Raw genomic sequence first — 19,331 nt, forward strand, 5'->3', positions numbered from 1 at the left:
GGAAAGGCTTCACCCTGCACTGAAGTTAATGGATCTGTCTCTAGAACAGTAAATCCTATCTAATGAAATGAGGAAAAGAATTTGGGTTAGTACCAAACAACTTAGGATAAACTGTCTAGCCACATACTACTGATAGGAGAAAGCCAGAGATTGAACAGATTCTGATTTAAGACCCTGGTAAGTGGATTTACAATAATCCAATAAAGAGAATGGTCTCTCATGTCTTTTAAAGACTTCCCAGTTCTGTCTCTGTTGCTGAGCTTTATTTCTCTATTATATGATGGCAGTGTATTTTAACATAATTTTTTTTTTTAGTTTTCTTCTCTCCCAACTGTTTATTTTAAGGAGGGCAGCAAATCCAGTACTAGGGCTCATCGCAATGTTTAGCACAGCTATTTTTGCTATTACGCCACCTGTGGCGATCTTTTCAAGAAAGCAGCAGTGAAGGATTACTAACAGTTAGTACCATTCATGTCCACGAGGGAGTGCTAAGCACGTACCGAAAAAGGAGTCCATTTACAGCGCTTTCAAGTAGACTTTAACAATTTCTGGCATTAGAACTAAGCATCTGTAGCATGACCGCTTAGCACATTTCTTTAAATACTCAAATTAGCGTTTTAAATCCAGATTTAAATTTACATTCAGCATTTTAAGAAAGCCCATCACAACGTTTAAGTCATACTGATAGGTCAGGTGTACGAATGTAGTGGTTTTTTTCATTAAGCATCTGTAAGTTCAACATGTAAATGCTCTTCAGTCGAGAGGAGCATGTTATAGACACAGTAAAAGGGCAGCTCATGTGACATCTGAGAAATATTACTGTAATTAGGGAAAAATAATTTGTGACCCACTGGAAAGTATTGGGCACATACTGACCAAATAACATAGGATCACTTAATTGCAGTAGGTAAAAAGGAGAAACCTGGACTTTGCTCAGGCCTACAATCTCTTGCCTCATAGGATGAAACTATACTTTAAGCTTCAAGCTGTTTGTGTACAATGATCACCAAGATGTTAAAATTAGTATTTATGTAGCAGTTGTGGTTTGTATTGGATAAACTACCATAGCAGTAAGAACTAGAATATACCATTACTTACCCCATTTTATCACCTTACATATAGGTCTAAAGAGTCATCAAATACAGTTTTACCATCCAAGTTTTTAAAAGCAATTAAAAGCTATTCTGCGTAGAGATTTGGGGTTTTCTGCTAATTAAGCAAACACACACATACCCCTTTGAGAGCTTTCATACAATGGATAAATATTAAGCACTTAAGGGAGGACTGAGCCAGAACAGGAATCAAGTATTTTGAGCTAGAGCTGCTACTTAGACTTTCCTTCTGTATTACAATAGAAGTCTCTATCAAATTCAGCAGTAAAATGAAAGCTCACACAGGCCAACAAAAGCAGTCTTTACTTGGCTCTATTTTATAAATTTTCACATTTTTTTCTTTCAGAAGCAAGAACAAGTAAAAAACCCCAAACACCTTGTCCTGCGTGAAGAAAGCTTGCTTTGCAGATCTATTACAGAAATCCCACCGAGGCGTGGTGGTGGTTATGCAGACAATTAGATATATCTAGACTATCAAAGTGTTTATTTTGCAGCCACCAGATGAAAAACACTGCTTAAGCTCCTGAGTTAATGCTTTTCATCATGCTATTTCCAAGGCACGGTGACCACTAATGAAATCCATTCATAACTCCTAAAAGATAGTATTACTACAAGTGGATTAACATGACCATATTTAAGGTATCACAAAGCTTAGATTTTAGCTGAAAAAAATTATCTATGAAGTAGTACTGATATAACTAGTATCTTGGGAGATCTGACTGGTGTTGGAACACATTCATTTATATGACAGAGAAAAAAGATTCAAAAGTTGTTTGATACTGGCTTTTTAGCTCTTCATGGTCTGTTAGAAGCAAGCAAATGAAAGCACAGATTTGTCCATACACACACAACTTCAGGGGCACATTATCAGAGTCTACTGAGCTCATTTGAAATAATAAAACCAAACATCAGAATTTCTTTTGTAACTAAGTTTTTCCAAAAATGTATTGAAAGGAACACTTTTTATTGTAGTATTTTGATAATGCACAAAAATATTTGAAATGCACTTCAAAAATAGTCTCATGTACAACTCAGAGCAATGATCCCCTTAACTGAAAATTATTATACTTGAATACTCTGTATTTAATTTTACAACTTTAACTGGACTTTTTAAAAATAAGTTGTCACTATTAAATTGTGTTCACACTTGTCACTCAGTTCAAGACATTCTTAAAATATGCAGCATATCATTTATATTAGTACCACCTCAACACTTAATGCAGTTTTGTATTTTCATTAGGTTTTAGTGAAGATCTAAATATTGAGTTAACTGCAGAAATTAATACAGAATATAAAAGGCTAAACATGGTGTGCTAATTTTCTACTTTGTTTTTACAACAATACAAAACAACATAAACCAACAAGAAACAGGTAGCTGTTAAATCTGTGGTTTTGTTAAATGTTCACCTCATGGTAATTTTCCCCATTATCAGCCAACTTGTTTAAACAGCCATTTTAGCTGGACTGAAATCCTTGGAAAAAAAGGGAATCTACATTTAAGTTCTACCATAGGGTCATTTAATATGAAATTATTTTAGGTTGCAATTGAAGAAATGCTGCTGTTGTAGATATTTCACCTTAGCACTTTTTTGTTTGGTTGTTTGTTTTTTTTTTAAAGTAAATCACAGAAACATGTGTCAAGAGGTAAAAGAAAAAAAAAAAGAAATTCAATGGAGAACTATGGCTCCCAAGCAAACCTGCTACATAGCTTCAGCATAAGATTGCTACTAAAATTAAAATGTTTATTTTAAACATAGCCCCATTTTGGACCTGGCCTTGCATTCCTCAAGCAGGTGAGAGCTGTACAACTTTTGCCTGCATCAAGAACTCTATGATCACTCTTCCCAGTAAATAGTTTAGTTTAAGATGTGTGCTTTTGTGTATATATGCATCTATATACACTGCCAGGCACTGTATAGCTATATAACAAGGCCAACTGCAATTCAAAATTTAGATGTTGAAACTGTGTCCCCTTACTAAAAATAAAATTTTAGGCTCCTTGAGCTCTGATGTTAGCAGCTTTTTCTAATTCACAATTTCATCAGGTAGCACAACTGTTTAAATATAAAATTACTAATAAAAATGTAAAAATTGGTATATAGTAGAATACATGGGAGTTAATGGTGGTAAGTAGTATTTTAGGGTCATAAGATATTCATACCCACAGTGTGTAAAAAAAGTCAGACTCGCTTTCAGCTGTACCAGTCACACAAAGGCCTTACCTTCATTAGCAAGAATAATGCAACAAACCACTTCCCACAATTGTGTTATTTTTTTATAAACCTCAGTACACCAATATCGTGCCTTTACATTTTAGCATGTTTTTGCCCTTACTCACTCCAGAGCTCTGAAGATGAGACTTTTGGGTGCTTCTGTGGATGAGTGATAGTGATGGAAGTGTTACTGTGGTCTTTGGCACCTCTATCTCGTTAATAAAGCAAAGTCCTGCTCCATTTTTTTCTTTAATAAAAAAATCCCATCAGTGGTGTATTTCATTAGCACTGAAGAGTAGAATAGGTCTGTACAGCCTGATGAGAGGAAAACCTCTGAAATGAAATACATATATACAATTGTCTTTCCATCAATTGCACAGAAACTTGGTCCACTTCTTCAGTTACAGTCTTCTTAAGAACTTTGGTTACAGCATTAATGTTTTGGTAAAAAAAAAAAAAAAACAGACCAAAAATGAAAAAAACAGAGCAGATGCTTTCCTTCTTTTCTTCAGGTAGATTTTTCATTGTCCTCTCCTGTCTTCTGAACCCGTGAATACTTTTTGCATGAAGATTTGAAGCAGCTGGGAGGCCAAGATATTGGCCAGGAAAAACTGCAAGGAACAGAGCCTTGCACATTCTTCTCGAAGAAATAAAATATTGGATACCACCATGCTCGAGAGAGAAAATTCGTCTGCGAAGACACCTTTAGAGTCTGTAATGGCACAAGCATGTAAAGAGGAAAAGGCAACTGTCAGTTTAAAGGCTTACACTCAATTATATTGAGTCAAGACAACAACAAAAATGCAATGCATTTGCATGCATTTCTGCAAAGTCTGAATATTTAGCCTAGAAAACACAGAATTTAGATAGACATTATAGTCCAAATGCATACTACAAAATGAGCATCTTTACCACAAAGGGATACTTTGTTGCTGTGCAAAATTTGGGGCAACAAAGCACTCAAGACATTTTTAATATGAATGCTTTCAGGCATGTTGTGTTTATAGTGATGAGTAACAGTTGAGAATTAGATTAAATGGGCTTAAGAGCTATGTTTCTACTTGAAAGTGCTGTTGAAACAACAGCAGCAGCAGCCTTCTGAACAGTGTACCTTTAATGACATTTACACAAGAATTGTCACTAGAACTGTAGGACTGTCTAGGTAATTTCAGTTGGCCAGAAATTTTATTACTCAACTACTGTTTATTCATAAGCTGAGACAAAAAAGGGATATTCTATACATCAACTACAACATTAAAACCTCAAAAGCTTAAAAAACATTTTTAAGACAAATAAATATTAACTTCTGAAATAACAATTAAGTGAAACTCCTTGCCCATTCTGTTTAAACTTCAATATGGAACATCTATTTTTATTCTGAAATTAAGAACTAACTTTTACCTTTAGGCAATTTTAACAAATGCAGGCTACACATTGATTGTGAAGGTATTTGCCACTCACCTTTTCATTAGCCATTGAGTGGTACCACCAGAAGAGCCGCGTGGTGATATAGTAGGCAATGATGACATCTACGGTATAGTGCTCATGAGCAACCAGGATACAAATGATGCCAGCAGCACTCATCAGCCAGCAGATTAAGTGATACCACCAGAAATGACGTGGTGAATCTGTGAGACAGGGAGGTAACAGGGAAAAAGCACAGCAAAAAGTTATCTCTATTACTCTAACATTCCACAAAAGGAAGGGGAAAAGATGAAATTAATTTAAGGCTACTAAATTTGAAAATATAACTCATATCACACTGGTAACAGACCTCCTGATTGATTCTGATGAATCTACATAATTATGCAAATTTACTTCTTACTTTAAAGTGAGCACAAGATGGGTTAGTCAGACAACACTGCCAGCCATTTTCTAATCAGATTAAGTTTTCCAGTTAAATAAGTTCTAGGAATTTGGGGTGCAGAAAAAAATTGAGGTAAAACATACACTTTGGTTCATTAACTTGAGTGTATTTAATTTTTTCTTTTCACAGTCTACATTCAAGTAAGCTCAAGTCTCTACAATTGATACAACCTGAGCAGAGATCACAAATTAAACAGAAAAAGACACTAATTTTATTTCTTAGGTTTAAATTAATTTGCATGAAGCCTCAGTTCTGTGAAACAAAATACATTGTACAGAAAAGGAAGTATGTGAATTTATACTCTTCAATGAAAGATTTAACAAATGGGAGCGAAGCCACTCAATGCATTTCAGTCACTTCAGTGGAAAAGTTCTCCTGTACTTCTTTCCCCATTGAAAAAACGCCCTGAGTGTCACAGTGACCATTCATAACTTCTGACAGGCTAACTGGCTTCTTTTCACTCATAGCAGGAGGTTTTGGCACCTCTTGCCTTGTGGGGCAATGGTCAGCCTTTACTTCCACACAATACCGACAGAAATGTTACTGATCTCAACAAGCCTACCCAGTAGGATCTCAGAGGCTGTAATAATAACTGTCAGGTCATCACTTTTTGGTGCAAGTATCAAAACAATAAATCCTCTTAACTTTCCCCAAAACACTGAAGACAGATATCCACCTACTGATTTTTTTATTTATTTTTTTTTTAAGATAAGAACCCAAGCAATCTCAAGAAGTTGATGAAAACAGCAGCAAGACAGAAAGACCACAGTTAAAAATATCAATAACTATTCCAGTGAAAAATGTGGTGTGCAGAGAATAAGTGAAAAAATGGCAGAGTATGAAAGGAAGAGAAGATCAGAGCAAAAACTCCACTAAGCCAGACATAAAAACCTCAGAATCTTATACCAAAGATGTTATCAAAAGAGCAAAAAAGACTGCCATAAGCAGCCTCTAATTCCAAGCAATTTTAGGGCTTATGCCCTGGTCCAGATAACATTTTGATCATTATATGGGAGGTAAAAAAAAGGAAAGCTATACATTTCTCACTTATAGAGCACAGTATCAGTGAAATATATGCCTAACAATTAGGCAGCAGTCAAAGAGCTTATTACAAAAATTTGTCTGATAAAATTGCTCCAATCCCTTATAGTATAAAGTACAGAAGAAACTAGCCCAGAAAATACTGGGTTGTCTTCATCTGTCCTGGAACAATTGAGAAGGTGAATAACATTAAAATACAAGGTAACAGACAAAACAAGGCAAACAATAGCTCTGGTTTTAGACTACTTTTTTAATATTGCTCTGCTAATTTTGATGAGTTACAAATGCCATTCCTCTAGTAATATTCCCATTACAGGGAAGACCTAGGTCTAAGAATCATCAGACTATAATCAGCATCTTAAATTTCTGTTCAAAGAAGAACATCTCAAATCTGCAATTTGGAGTCTATCAAGTACTATTCAAGAGGTCCTTTTATACTGTGATTTTTGTGTAAGGCAGAATGCAGCACTGCAGCACCTTGTTCCCTCATCATTTTAAAAAAACGGAAGGCATCAAACTAATGCTGGTTAGTCTTGTTTTTGTTTCAGTGAGAATTACACATTCCCATGAGCCAAGCTAGCATTTGCATAATTTGGGATACAATAATAAGAGGGAAGATTCCAACTCCAAACACCTGAACTGAGAAGGGAACTCCCCACTACATATTCATGAGTGTCCAAGTTCCCAGGATAGAAGCACTGCTTACCATATATTAGATTTAGAAGTCAGTGCTAAATTCTCTAACACTTCAATAGATGCTCTGGGTGCAGCACAGAAGTGGTTTTTTTCTCCCATGCCCCATAGCAATATAAAGCCAACGGGGAAACCATAACCATCATCTTCTGCATGACTGTCAAATTCTCATCAACTACAAGAAGCATTATGTAGGAGACTTAAGCACAAGACATCCAAAAAGCATGAATTAGCTTTTCATTGCTTGCAGGAACTAATAAGCAATACACCTGAGAAAAGTAATTTTGCTTCTGAATGCAGTGTAAGTGTGCAATGATGCTGTGTTCAAGCCACAAAATTCCCTACAACCCCTGCAGCTAAACTGCACAGAGCTAGAGTGCACAATTATTACAGCCTGTTCCATCCAAAATTTAAATAACCTATCAACAAATGATGAAAAGCTATCTTGTTTTAATCAAGCAATAAACACTTACATAAAGATAGAGGTGACATATTTAGCCACATTTGGCCCTTAAAGCCCACAACACACTTAGCCTTATCACAATCTCTAGGAAGGTGATGCAACAGCTCACCCTTGAGGCCATCACTAAGCATGTGGAAGACAAGAGGGTGATCAGGAGTAGTCAGCATGGATTCACCATAGGGAGGTCATGCTTAACCAGCCTAATTGCCTTTAAAATGTGGACAACTGGCTGGATAGATAACAGGAGACAACCGATGTTGTCTATGTGAACTTCAAGCAAGACTTCTGACACTGTCTCCCATGATAACCTCACAGGCAAGGCTGGACAATTAATGAGGGTGGACTGAGAACTGGCTGAATGGCAGGGCTTGGAGGGTTTTTAGTCAGTGTCAGACTAGTGCAACTCAAAGGTTCATATTGGGCCCAGTATTGTTTAACTTACTCATCAACAATTAGATGAAGGAACAGAGTTCATCCTCAGCAAGTCTGCTGAGGATGCAAAGCTCAGAGGAGAGGTGCTGTGCTGCCTTTCAGAAGAACTCACACACTGAAGGGATGGGCAGAGCAGAACCTCCTGAAACTCAGCATGGGCAAATTCAGGGTCCTGCACTTGCAAAAGAAGACCTCGGTGCACCAGTACAGGATGGGGGCCAACCTGCTGGAAAGCAGCTCTGCTGAGAAGAACCTGGGGCTCCTGGTGGCCAAGCTGTCCATAAGCAGTGCCCTCATAGCCAAGAAGGGCAGAGCAGCCTGAGGTATACATAAGATCATTGCCAGCAGCTTCACAGAGGTAGTCCTGACCCTCTACTCAGCCCAGTGAGGCACATCTGGAGTTCCAGGCTCCCTCTACAAGATGGATGTGGAGCAAGTCCAGTAGAGGGTTATGAGGATGATTAGGAAACTGGGCACCTCTCTTATAAGGAACGACAGAGGAAAACAGGCCTGCTTAGACTGGAGAAGTGTGAGAGGAAACCTTATCAGTGTGTCTAAATATCTGAATGGAAGGTGTCAAGAGAACAGAATCAGACCCTTCTCATTGGTGCCAAGCAATAGGACAAGAGGCATCAAGCAGGAAACGAAGCACAGGAAGTTCTACCTAAATGTGGGAAGAACTTGTTTATTGTGCAGGTGACCATGCACTGGAATAGACTGCCCAGAGAGGCTGTGAAGTCTCGTTCAGTGGAAACATTCAAGATCTGTCTGGACACAATCCTGTTCAATATCCTCTATGGAACTCTGAGCAGAAAGGTTGGGCTTAGATAACCTACAGTGATCCCTTACAACCTTAATCATTTTATGATTTGACTACAGCCACAGTTCCATTTCCACTCAATTTGTGTTTCAAACCCATATAAATAGAGACTGCATACAACTGGCAAGTAATTTTTGGAGGGCAGTAGTTGTACATGTACCTTTGTAATTTTTTTCCCCAGTACAATGAATGTGAACAAGAAAGTGCATTGAAATACAATCACTTACACTCTTTGATGAACAGATAGACCAGCGTTAATACTACAGTGTGTCCACTAAACAGGAAGTCTCCACACAGGATGTGTGATCCAGTTATGGACAGACCACCACCAGAAATCAGTCGCAGGATTCTCTGAACCTTTGCCTGAGAGTCCCCATTCAACTGTAACACCAGAAAGAAGTAGAAAATAAATTTTGATATACCGTGACTCAAGTAAACTTCTTTCCCAAAAACATGTAGAATCAGAGAGCAAGGGATAAGAGGACAAATTATTTACATTTTACTCTTAAACAAATAAACATGCATTTCAAAGTTGACAAATGACAAAGATCAGTTTGGTAACACTAGCATTCTGTCTATGCTTTCCCAGGCTATTTTAAAATATGCATCGTATGAGAAGGAGATGCAGAATATACTGAAAGGTAAACATTAAAAATTTTTAAGGTCAAATCTCTCATAACAGCAGCTGACAGAATGAACAAAACCCATTAAAAACTGGTACAACCTTGCATTAACAATTATTCTGTAATTCTGCTCAGAGCTGACCAGTATTTCCACTGAATAAAGACCTCTGACTCGCTTCATTTTAGATTTAGTTACAAACTCAGTCAGGACTTAACTCATATTTGGAGGATGCACATTTTCAATGCATGTATTAGGACCAGCTTTTGATTTCTCATAGATACTAGGCAGTTTCATCTAGCTGTTTTAAATTAAGTCTAGGGAAAAAACCCCAAGAAAAATGGATTACTGTATATATAACTATTTTCCATAATCAGAAAAATATTCATGTATGACAAAAAATCCAGAAATGTTGCCATCAAGGGTTTTTCCAGAGTTCAAGCAATTCATCCTGGTTTAATGCTAGCAAAACTCACTTTCAGCAGAGATATTTTCATTTTCCTTTGATTACCTTTTCTCATTCCTCAGTACAACATTCTACTACATAGTCATTCCCCAAGCTATTAGAACAAAACTATTAAATCTTTACAATAGCAGCAGTTAAAGCATTTTCAAATAGACACTGATTCATAAGAGAAGTAATTCATCCACTATATCCCTATGTTGTCTCAACATAGAGGACAACAGCCATGATGCTGTAACTCAAGACTGGAAATCTTATCCAAGAGGTGACAAATTATCCCTTGACTAAATTGGCAGTACTTTTTTTTCAGTACAGCCAACACAACAGAGTTTATTCTGAGGAATTTTAACTTTTTATTAGTAACCTAAAGTGGGAGTAACAGCTCCTTTATGTCACCACTTAACTGGTGTCATTAAATTTTAAAAATATTTTTATAAAACTATCAGCATATCCATGTTTCTGTATGTATCCCTTCATTTACTCAGCTGAACTTGTTTAAGTCACATTCCTGTACATTTGGAAGCAGAGACAGGCAGCTGACTTCAGGTATTGCAAGAGCTCTTGACCTAATAGTGTGAGAAATCAGGCAAAGCACATAACAGTGTGTGTTCTTAAAGGGATACATCAACACAAGCTTGCATATCAGCCTATGAATTACAATATTGACCTTGTGTATCCTACTATATAAGAAAAAATATTGCTACCGTAGTGAGAGTGATTAGCTTGAGCCTCAGAAGCAGGTTGATTGATTTAGTAGCAGCACTATTTCAACGTAAGATGCTCTGAAAGGGAGCACACAACTGTATTAACAACTTGAGGCTCTGTTATCACACGAGTTTTGGTTTACCACTACCTATGTTTCTGAAGACATCAACTGAAAATAATTTGTGTATTCAGTAATACCTGATACATTATCTTCTATTTGTTCTAAGGAGCCATCAGGACTGATGCAGAGACTAAGGCAAGAAGCAAGAGGCAAAGACTCTTACCTTTGGCGCACACTGAAAATGCATTCCAGGCACAGGTAAGGTGGTAACGTACATGGTAATACAGCGGTATAGATACAAAGTTCCTATTATAAAAAAGAACCTGCGTCCCACTATTGATCTGAAAGTAAGGAAAGGGGGGAAACAGAGTGCAAAGTTTACATGCAGGATATTCAACAGTTACAGAGCTCTAGCTTCATTAGATAGTTAAATCCTTAAAATGAAAGAGCAGCTTCATCCCAGCTCTTCACCATACACTTCTCTGAATCAAATATTAAAACACCCTTCTTCAGCTTTTAGTCTTGTTGGCTTCTTATAGCGCAAAACTCCCACCAATTTAACATGGCTTCAGTTTAACTTACAGGTGGGATCAGGCAGTTTTCTTTAACTCTGACCTTTTCTTTTTTGTCCCATAGTATAACTGCATTCTTGACTTAAATATATATAGCTTAAGCAAACAAAGACACAGGCAAAAACTTCTATTTAGCTGTAGAGGACAGTGGGTTCTTCCCCAAAATTGGATGAGATTTTCTTACATCATCATGACTTCCTCAGTTTAAACATCCCCAGGTCAGTAAACACACTTTGAAAAGCCCAACCTCAGAATAAATTTGACTACTACAGTATAATTGTCAGAAATCCAGCATTCAAAAACATTATTCAATAATCAGAGAACTAGTATTTCCATACCTGGCATGGACACTAGAACATTCTGTAAACAATCCATCCCTTTGCTATTTTCCTGCCAGCCCTATTCTACAATATTGTTACGGATCTTACTGTACAATTTCTTCTATTCAAACTGACCAACATAAACATACAGCAGAGAAAAAAAAAAATATTGCTAACTTACTTGTATCTAAGAAACAACCACTGGAATATCCATAATCCAAGTAGTATCATTCCATTAATTTCTGATACAGAAAAAGCCCATTTCACACGATCAATGTAATCAAAAAATTTGTCAGGCAAGGGAGGGCTTAGCTCCTTTGGAGGTACTCTCTCATGGACCACAGTGATCATGACAGTTGTTAAAATCAAGTTGAAGAGAGCATAGACAAAGGCAATGCCTGTTTTCCACCATTCCAGAGGAAATTTGTTCCTAGATTCAGCAGGCATAGCAATCTGGATGTAATCGGGATACTTCTTTGATGTTTTTCGCAAGCCATTAGACAAGCCCTTTGGTTTGCTAGTGCCATTTTTGTTCTCTTCACTGACTGAGAGAGTAGGTCGAGAGTAGCCACTAGAAGTCTCATTTGGCTGACCCTCCATATGCTCCTCAAGCTTTGCTGTCTCAATGGTATTCATTTCCAAGGTATATGGCCAAAGAGGCTTTATTTGTGACCAATTTCTGGGCTCTCTGAACCGTTATTCCTTAAAGTCCAATGTTCTTGTTCCTAGATGACTTTTGTAGAACTCTAAAATGCATCCATTGTGCTTCCAAAGGAATTTGTGAAGACAAATCTTTCTTCTAGAGCTGAATCATCTGCAAAAAAACACCAAAACAGATACTGAGAACCTTCATTAACTAGTGTGACAGGGAACAAAATATTCTCAGAATACGCATTTTTAAGTATTTAATTTCCATCCAAGTCTACTTACAAACACAGTCAAAAGGCAAATTACTGTGAAATAATTCAAGCTGACTCCTACTTGAAAAATCTCATACCAGTTTAAGAACTAGTACCAGCTTAGGCTTGGGTTTTTTTTTAAAGGACAAGATCCACAGACTTTAATGATCATTATATCACTTGCTTTATTAGTTATCACAAATAAGGCTAATCCATACTTGCAGCAACATTTAATTTTACTGCTTAGAGATATTCCATGCAAAATATCCTGGTTTTGACCATAGGGTTGCTACAGATAATATTGGTTGTCCATACAGATCAGACAAATCTTGTCAGTTCAGGTGACAGGACAAAAAACAGAAGGGCAGTACGGAATTTGATTTTGTAGGGCATAAATTAATTTAGATTCATCTAGAAAAATCTACTCAATAGATAGCTCCATTAAATATTAGATCTAAATGAGTATTCCCTCAAGTCAAAAATGCATTTATATAGCCACTGTAATACTCACTAAATGTCTGAAATTTCAGGCAACTGAGATATATACCCTAGGATTCAATTCTTAGTTTTGGTACACTACACACAGAACAGACGACAAATGAACCTGTGCTTGTCCTTTAGCTACTTTGAGAAAAAAAATCTATTTTGATGGTTTTTAAGCAGGAACAAATAGAAAGAGTCATTATTACTCAGGATTTATTTCAGGCTGCATTTGCTAATTCATAAAAGTTTTGTAAGCTAAAAAAAAAACAGGTAACCTATTTTTCTGTTCAGCTCCTATGGCAAAAATAGTATTACCACATATAAATTGCTCCCCATCTACAGTAAATTGTGATTCTCTCTTATTTTAGTGGTTCATGCAAGAGGAGTTCAGCACTGCAACCCCCTCAAGTCTCTGCATGCCAACACAGGCTGCCAGTCTGCCATGCTTTGCGTACAATTAAGTCATCATGATGGCAGCTAGAGCTGACAGTCTCCTTAACCATACACCACAGGACTTGGCTTAAGAACATGCAACCTGCTTAGAGGACAATCTAAATCAAAATGAGCCTGGAAAGTCAAGTGATTATATTTTGGTCCCTCCAGCCTCATCCCACCCAAACAGAGAAGACATTTCACATAGTCAGCACATAAATCCAATTGATTTTCTGGGTGCTGCTCCAACCACCAAAAAAGAGAAGAGAAAAGTTCAGATGTGAAAAATGAGATTCATACAAATAATACTGAAATAGCCAAGAAGCATTTCTAAATTTATCCTCCAGCAGTGCTTCTTGAAATCCATTGTCATTGGTTGACCTTTTCTAAATTCCTGGTCAGCAAGGGTATTATAACTATCCACACACAACACACACAAACACCCAAGAAAACAAGTGACGATTTTTGACGCTTTTTCTCCCTCTTACCAATCATACTGTGATCTCTGCATCTCTAGGAAAAGGACATGTTTAACCCATAAGCCAGGCAGCAACTTCTCTGATGCTTCCTACAACTAAAAATACCCTTTTAGAGCATCTACAAAAGCAACAGCCTTACTCAAAACTATACCAGAATAATGTTTTAGCTTTCACAAGTCTTCTTCTTAACACACACACACACACACACTTCTATTCCTTCTGCCTACTAAAGTTAAGCGTAAGACAGAACACTTCAGTGACAGAGAAAAAAATCTGAACCTAATTGCTTATGTTTGGGAATGCATATACCTAACATTCATCTACTAAGTCAAGACTCCACTTCTCACCATTATGTTACATATAGCAGTCACTGAGGCAGCAATCAGCAAAACCTGGTAAATTATACATCCTGTGCAGTTGAAACATTATTAGAATTAAGCATTTACTGAGAGCAAACTACCTTAGTTATTTCCTTCTCTTCCCCACAAACACCTAACCTAGTGTGCCTGGTGATATAAGTGAAAGATCTTACTTTCAGATGATTAATGACATCCAAGTAAGCCTTAAAGATCAAAGAGTATCTGAAGTACAGATGAACAATAACCCTAGAACTGTGCTAAAAAGCAGAGTGGTGCTCATGTTCTCATATTAACTTGTTAAGCAAAACAATTATAGCTACAGCTTGCAGAAGAAGCTGTATTCCTTCCTGGAACTTAAAAGTATGGATTGTAAAGCATATTGATCTACCACTTCTGATGGCTCATCAAGATTATTTTAAGCAGAGTGCTTACTGTGGCCAAAAGTTTGTTTACATGGATAATTAAAGGTGCTACATATCATCTGATGAGTGATCTGTAAGAAGGTAAGTGCTTCCCTTTATAGTACCTTTTCAACCTCTTTCTCCCACATTCTAAAAGAAATTAGCAACCCTACTGATGAAAAAGGCAAAAGTCCCTCTTGAAGCTCTCAGTCACTTACTGCCAATCTGACTGGCCAGAGAAGTGACAGATACAGAGCACCAACAGCCTCATCATACTCTGCTACTGGCTGTAAAAAGAACTCCCCAGAAGTACACAGGTTCTTCTGCCAAGTTCCTGTCCCCAATTCAAATATCCATTCACATACCCATAAGGGATGTAGTTCCTTTTAGCTTCATGTTGTCCTTATGATCCTTTAGATAAATATCCATTTGATTTTGTTGTCAAATCCAAAACATCCCCACATCAAAACCAGAAGATACCCACAAACTGCCTAGTAGAAGGCCTTAGAATTCTTCAGCAACTAGGCAGCAATTCTTAGATCTGGCCACCTTGCCAACACCTAGATATCAAAGACCAACTACTGGGGAAGTCTCAAACTCACAAAAAAACTGGCCAAATAACCCAAAAGGATAAATAAAATTCTTATAAGGGATACCTCCAAGTTTTAGGAACAAGTTTTCTTTTTGGAACCACTTCTATACCTTCTAAAAATAAATGTTATTTTGTCAAGAAGCAGAGCTTCTTAACCAGCAGCTTCACAGCAGAAATCATAGCTTTCTCAAGGAACAACATATTTCAAAGAAAATCTTAAGTAAAAACACTCTAAAAGAAGATGATCCTAATATTTTATCCTGAGCTCCTGCCTGTTCCCATGCAAATAGCTCCCTTATTTTTCTGCATCCCCATTTGACCATCTTTTGAAAGAAAATAGTTGATGAGGGGCATGGCTTTGAGGCAAGCATCAGAAAGCATGTCTGCATTTGGCTCTTTATGCTAGAACTTAAGAATAACATGGAGTTTTATTTAGCTTGTTAGTCATCCGATTTTCATCTAAAGGTCACTTTCACATAAAGTTAGCTCCCAACTGGTATTTCTCATCCAGTATTGGAACTTCAACATTTCTCAAAATATTTTCATTTCTATAATTTATGAAGGACTGAATAGTTTGCACTATACAATTTGCACAGGGTTTTAAAATAAGCAGCTTTTAACCTGCTGTTTCAATACTATTTGAACAAGAGTATCCAAACCATTGAGACTGATCTATTCTGACATTAAGAGAAACTATACCTTCATATACAAAAAGGAAAAGATTTCTGACAGTACTATTTTGAAGCATAATACACTTTTGTTAAGGCTGGCTCAAACATTTGATACAGCTGTATTCTTGTATTTGGTTGCTGCAGAAAAAGGGTCTGTAAACAAAGTACAATTTGAAGTAACATGAGAGAACATTTTAATATATTTTATCTATATCACAGTTACTGGGAAAAAATTGTTAGGTACCTTGCATTTTGGTCAGTTAAATTTTTAGGACTACCTGTGGAACTAGAACTAAAAAAGAAGCAAGGTTACTGATGTTATCTAGACAGCAGTGAATAAAAACTTGCTTTTAGGGATTTCTCTTTAATTTTTATTTTTAAAAGCATTCCAGGTCTCAGTTAATTTTTATAGTGTCCCTTCTTCCAGGCTATTATGCACATCTGACAGCATGCGGACTGCTAGAAGGGAGAAAAAAGAAACCCATCACCACCGAAAACCTCCAAAAGACAACTGCTGTGATAGTAAAGAACTGCAAGTAAAACAAAGCTGGATTACAGAATTAATCCATTAATTATCATCACATTATCACTTGCAATAAATGTTAACTTTTTATAAAAAGCATTAACTACTTATGCCATATAAAATTTTTTCCAGCAGTAGAAACAGAACAGTTACTCCCTCTACCTTGCAAGTCCCTCATTTGGGATTACTAATATACGAACAGAAGACGTCTTTAAGAACTAAGTCCCTACACTTGCCTAAATAGAGGACAAAAGCTTCAAAGTTACAAATTATCCATTTATACAAACCAAGTTTTACCAGTCCTCTGGAATTCTGTTTCTTCATACCTCTTAATAGCAAAAAGTATGTTCGGTTCTATTTCCCTAGTAATTCATTATCTGGTGTGTCAATGCAGCAGTGTCAGGTTTCTGAAACACTATGTCCCAAAAAGTACAAAAAAACCTCCATTTGTAGCACTACAGAATGGTTTGGGTTGAAAACTACCTTAAAGATCATCTAGCTCCAACCCTCCTGCCTTGAGCAGGGATGCATTCCACTAGACCAAGTCCTCAAAGCCCCATCCAACCTGTTCCCAGTAACTAAGCAAGCAAGGAAAAAAAGTATCTTTAAGCTCTTTCACATTTTGAACACTGCTGAGTAGGTTTGCGTTAACTGCACGAAGGCATCTTCAAACTCTTGAAATGTTTGGTCCCCAGGCTCCAAAGGACTGTATTTGGTAACGAAGAGGCTGATGTCCTTTAAAGGTGACACCATGACGTAGCTAGATTTTCTTTGTGATTATTATTACAATTATCTTTCAAGAAACAAGATTACAAAAGCTGTCAAATATTTCTTATCTTTTAGTGCTACTGTAACTCATTCCAGAAATAATCCACACCTACATGACAAGGTCAGTTTTGTTTGCAGGTTAACAGTCTTTCCTTAAAAAAAAAAAAAAAAAAAAAAAAAAAAAAAGAGTTTTGAGAATGGTCATAGATCTGTAGAACCAGCAGAATGAACAGAATCATTCAGGTTCGAAGAAACCTCAGGAGGTCTCTGGGCCTCTGGCCAGGATCAGCAATGACTCAGGGTTTCAATCCAGCTGTACTTTTAATGCCTCAAAGATGCACAACCTCCCCATGCAGCCTGTTTCATTGCATGGTTGTTCTCATAGTGAAAGCCGGACTGTTATTTTTTTTTTTTTTATGTTTTGTTTGTTTTTTAATTGTTAAACCTCATGGTTTTGTATCTACTTCTTATTAAAAGTTACAGCCTTTGTATCTCATCTTCCCACTGCTGTGAAGAGCCTGGCCCCAATGTTCCTTATGGCATCCTTGTAGGTATGAAGGGGCTGCAGTCAGGTGCCTGAGACTGCTCTTCTTCATGCTGAAGCAGCCCAGGCTCCCCCAGCCTCCCCTCCCAGGCCTGTGCTCCAGCCTCCTCACCACCCTGATGGTCCTTCTGCTGAGCTTGCTACCAGCTCATGTTTTGCCTGGTCAAGGACCAAAAACCAGATACAGTGTTCTAGACACAGCTAAGTAGTACTGAGCAGAAAGGAATAATCATTTCCCTACAAATTACAATTTGCTTCCTATTCTCCTATTAAATACAGCTCAGGACAGTGTTGGCTGCCTTCACTGTCAATGCACACTGCTAAATCCCTTTTCAACAGAGCCAAAAGAAGTATTAACATTCCAACATTAAAGTCTAGAGCCTGAAGACTCCCTTGCAACTTCTTTATACCAGAAATACAAGATTAAGGCTTCTTCCTGCTTAACCCATACTCTCCAAAATGGGACTGTTTCAGTATTTCAGATTTGCACAGAAAGGTCTGCTAACCTGAAATGATGTTTAAGCTCTGAATCAGCTACTTTTGAATAAAGGCAAATAAGGTTCTCTATCACTGCATATTTTGTAACATTGCAAAAACCGTTTGGCTCATAACCTTCTTCTATTCTTTAGAAAAGACCATTATAAACACTGCACAAAGTATGAAAGTCACTGTACTACCTCAGTCTCATCAGACAAAATAATGCCAAAAACGAGTGCTAAAATAAGCCTCTGGATCAGGCTTTTATGTGCAGGCTGGCTTCTCATTGCTAACTCCTTTCATTCTGCTAGAGCTTCACAGATACTGCTAAAGAGCCACTACCCAGAGCAAGATTCTTCTCTAAAGAGACAGCAAAGTCTAAGGATTTGTTAAGAGCCCAGCAGCACATCTGATGCCTCAAATCTTTTCTAGCTGACACAGAAGTTGCAAACACTGGCTGTGAGGTATGAGGGACCCAGCACAGGAGGCAGGAATGCTTTAGACTATTTTGTGAAATCCTCCACCTAGTTACTGAGGGTAAAGGTTGCACTTCATAATGGAAAGTCAGACCCAGAGATTAGTCACCACTTTCAGTACAGGGCGGTGAGGAGTCACAGTGACTAATGTGTGCTTTAAAGTGACTGTGCTACAGCTTATCAGCCATCGGGCAGCTAGAAGAGGAAGCTACACACTCTGTAAATTTATCAGTGATATACCCCCAAAAGTATTCGAATAATTATTAAACAGATAATGCCTGTCAAATCTTTCCCCTGTTACTTCCAAAAAGCAGCAATACCAACTCCAAAATAAGAGAACATTTATGAGAACATCTGTGCATTTTCTGCAGCAAGAACCCTCCTCCTGGAAGTTTAAAGTGAGAGGACAGTAGTTGCTTAAATCTGCAGAGCATTTTACAATATCAGCAGCAATACATACAAAACTTGCACAATCCAGAGAAAAGCTACTTTAGCACTGAGGTGTAAAGAGGCTCCTACCTCATAGCTCACATTTTTAAAAAGACTGAAATAGACAATATCCTTGCAAAGCATAGGACTGTAACCCTCACCCCACATGAGTTCTTAGGGCGGGGCATATTTAAAACTAGTTAGTATTATACTATAAGCTGGTTTCACATATCCCTCAGTTCATGTGGCACATTACAAATTGTGACTCCGTATACAGCAGCAACACTTGCTGTGTTCAGAGGCTCAAGCAGCGAAAACATCCCCTTTCAGAAACAGCAATATCTGCATACCCACACCCCTTTGTCTGATGGTATTCTGACCAATGTTTTACTCTTTGTGCCAACAATACAAGTCT

At 37.4% G+C, this 19,331-nt stretch overlaps 1 protein-coding gene across 16 annotated transcripts in view; it reads right to left on the reverse strand.

Annotated features, from left to right (window-relative positions):
- Nucleotides 1–2,026: 2,026 nt before the first annotated feature.
- Nucleotides 2,027–19,331, reverse strand: part of SGMS2 (sphingomyelin synthase 2) — a 49,473-nt gene continuing 32,168 nt past the window's right edge. For all 16 annotated transcript variants that reach the window (XM_086888004.1, XM_023924715.2, XM_086888005.1 and 13 more), the window contains 5 exons: nucleotides 11,565–12,197; nucleotides 10,715–10,832; nucleotides 8,869–9,022; nucleotides 4,787–4,953; nucleotides 2,027–4,037 (listed from right to left, as the gene is read on the reverse strand). In XM_086888004.1, coding sequence (XP_086744130.1) covers nucleotides 3,834–4,037; nucleotides 4,787–4,953; nucleotides 8,869–9,022; nucleotides 10,715–10,832; nucleotides 11,565–12,019 — 1,098 coding nt within the window. In that variant the 5' untranslated portion in view covers nucleotides 12,020–12,197 and the 3' untranslated portion in view covers nucleotides 2,027–3,833. The remainder of the gene's footprint in view (nucleotides 4,038–4,786; nucleotides 4,954–8,868; nucleotides 9,023–10,714; nucleotides 10,833–11,564; nucleotides 12,198–19,331) is intronic.

The sequence above is a fragment of the Cyanistes caeruleus genome, chromosome 5 (genome assembly GCF_971803275.1).
Source record: "Cyanistes caeruleus chromosome 5, bCyaCae1.hap1.1, whole genome shotgun sequence".
In the NCBI taxonomy this organism is placed as follows: domain Eukaryota; kingdom Metazoa; phylum Chordata; class Aves; order Passeriformes; family Paridae; genus Cyanistes; species Cyanistes caeruleus.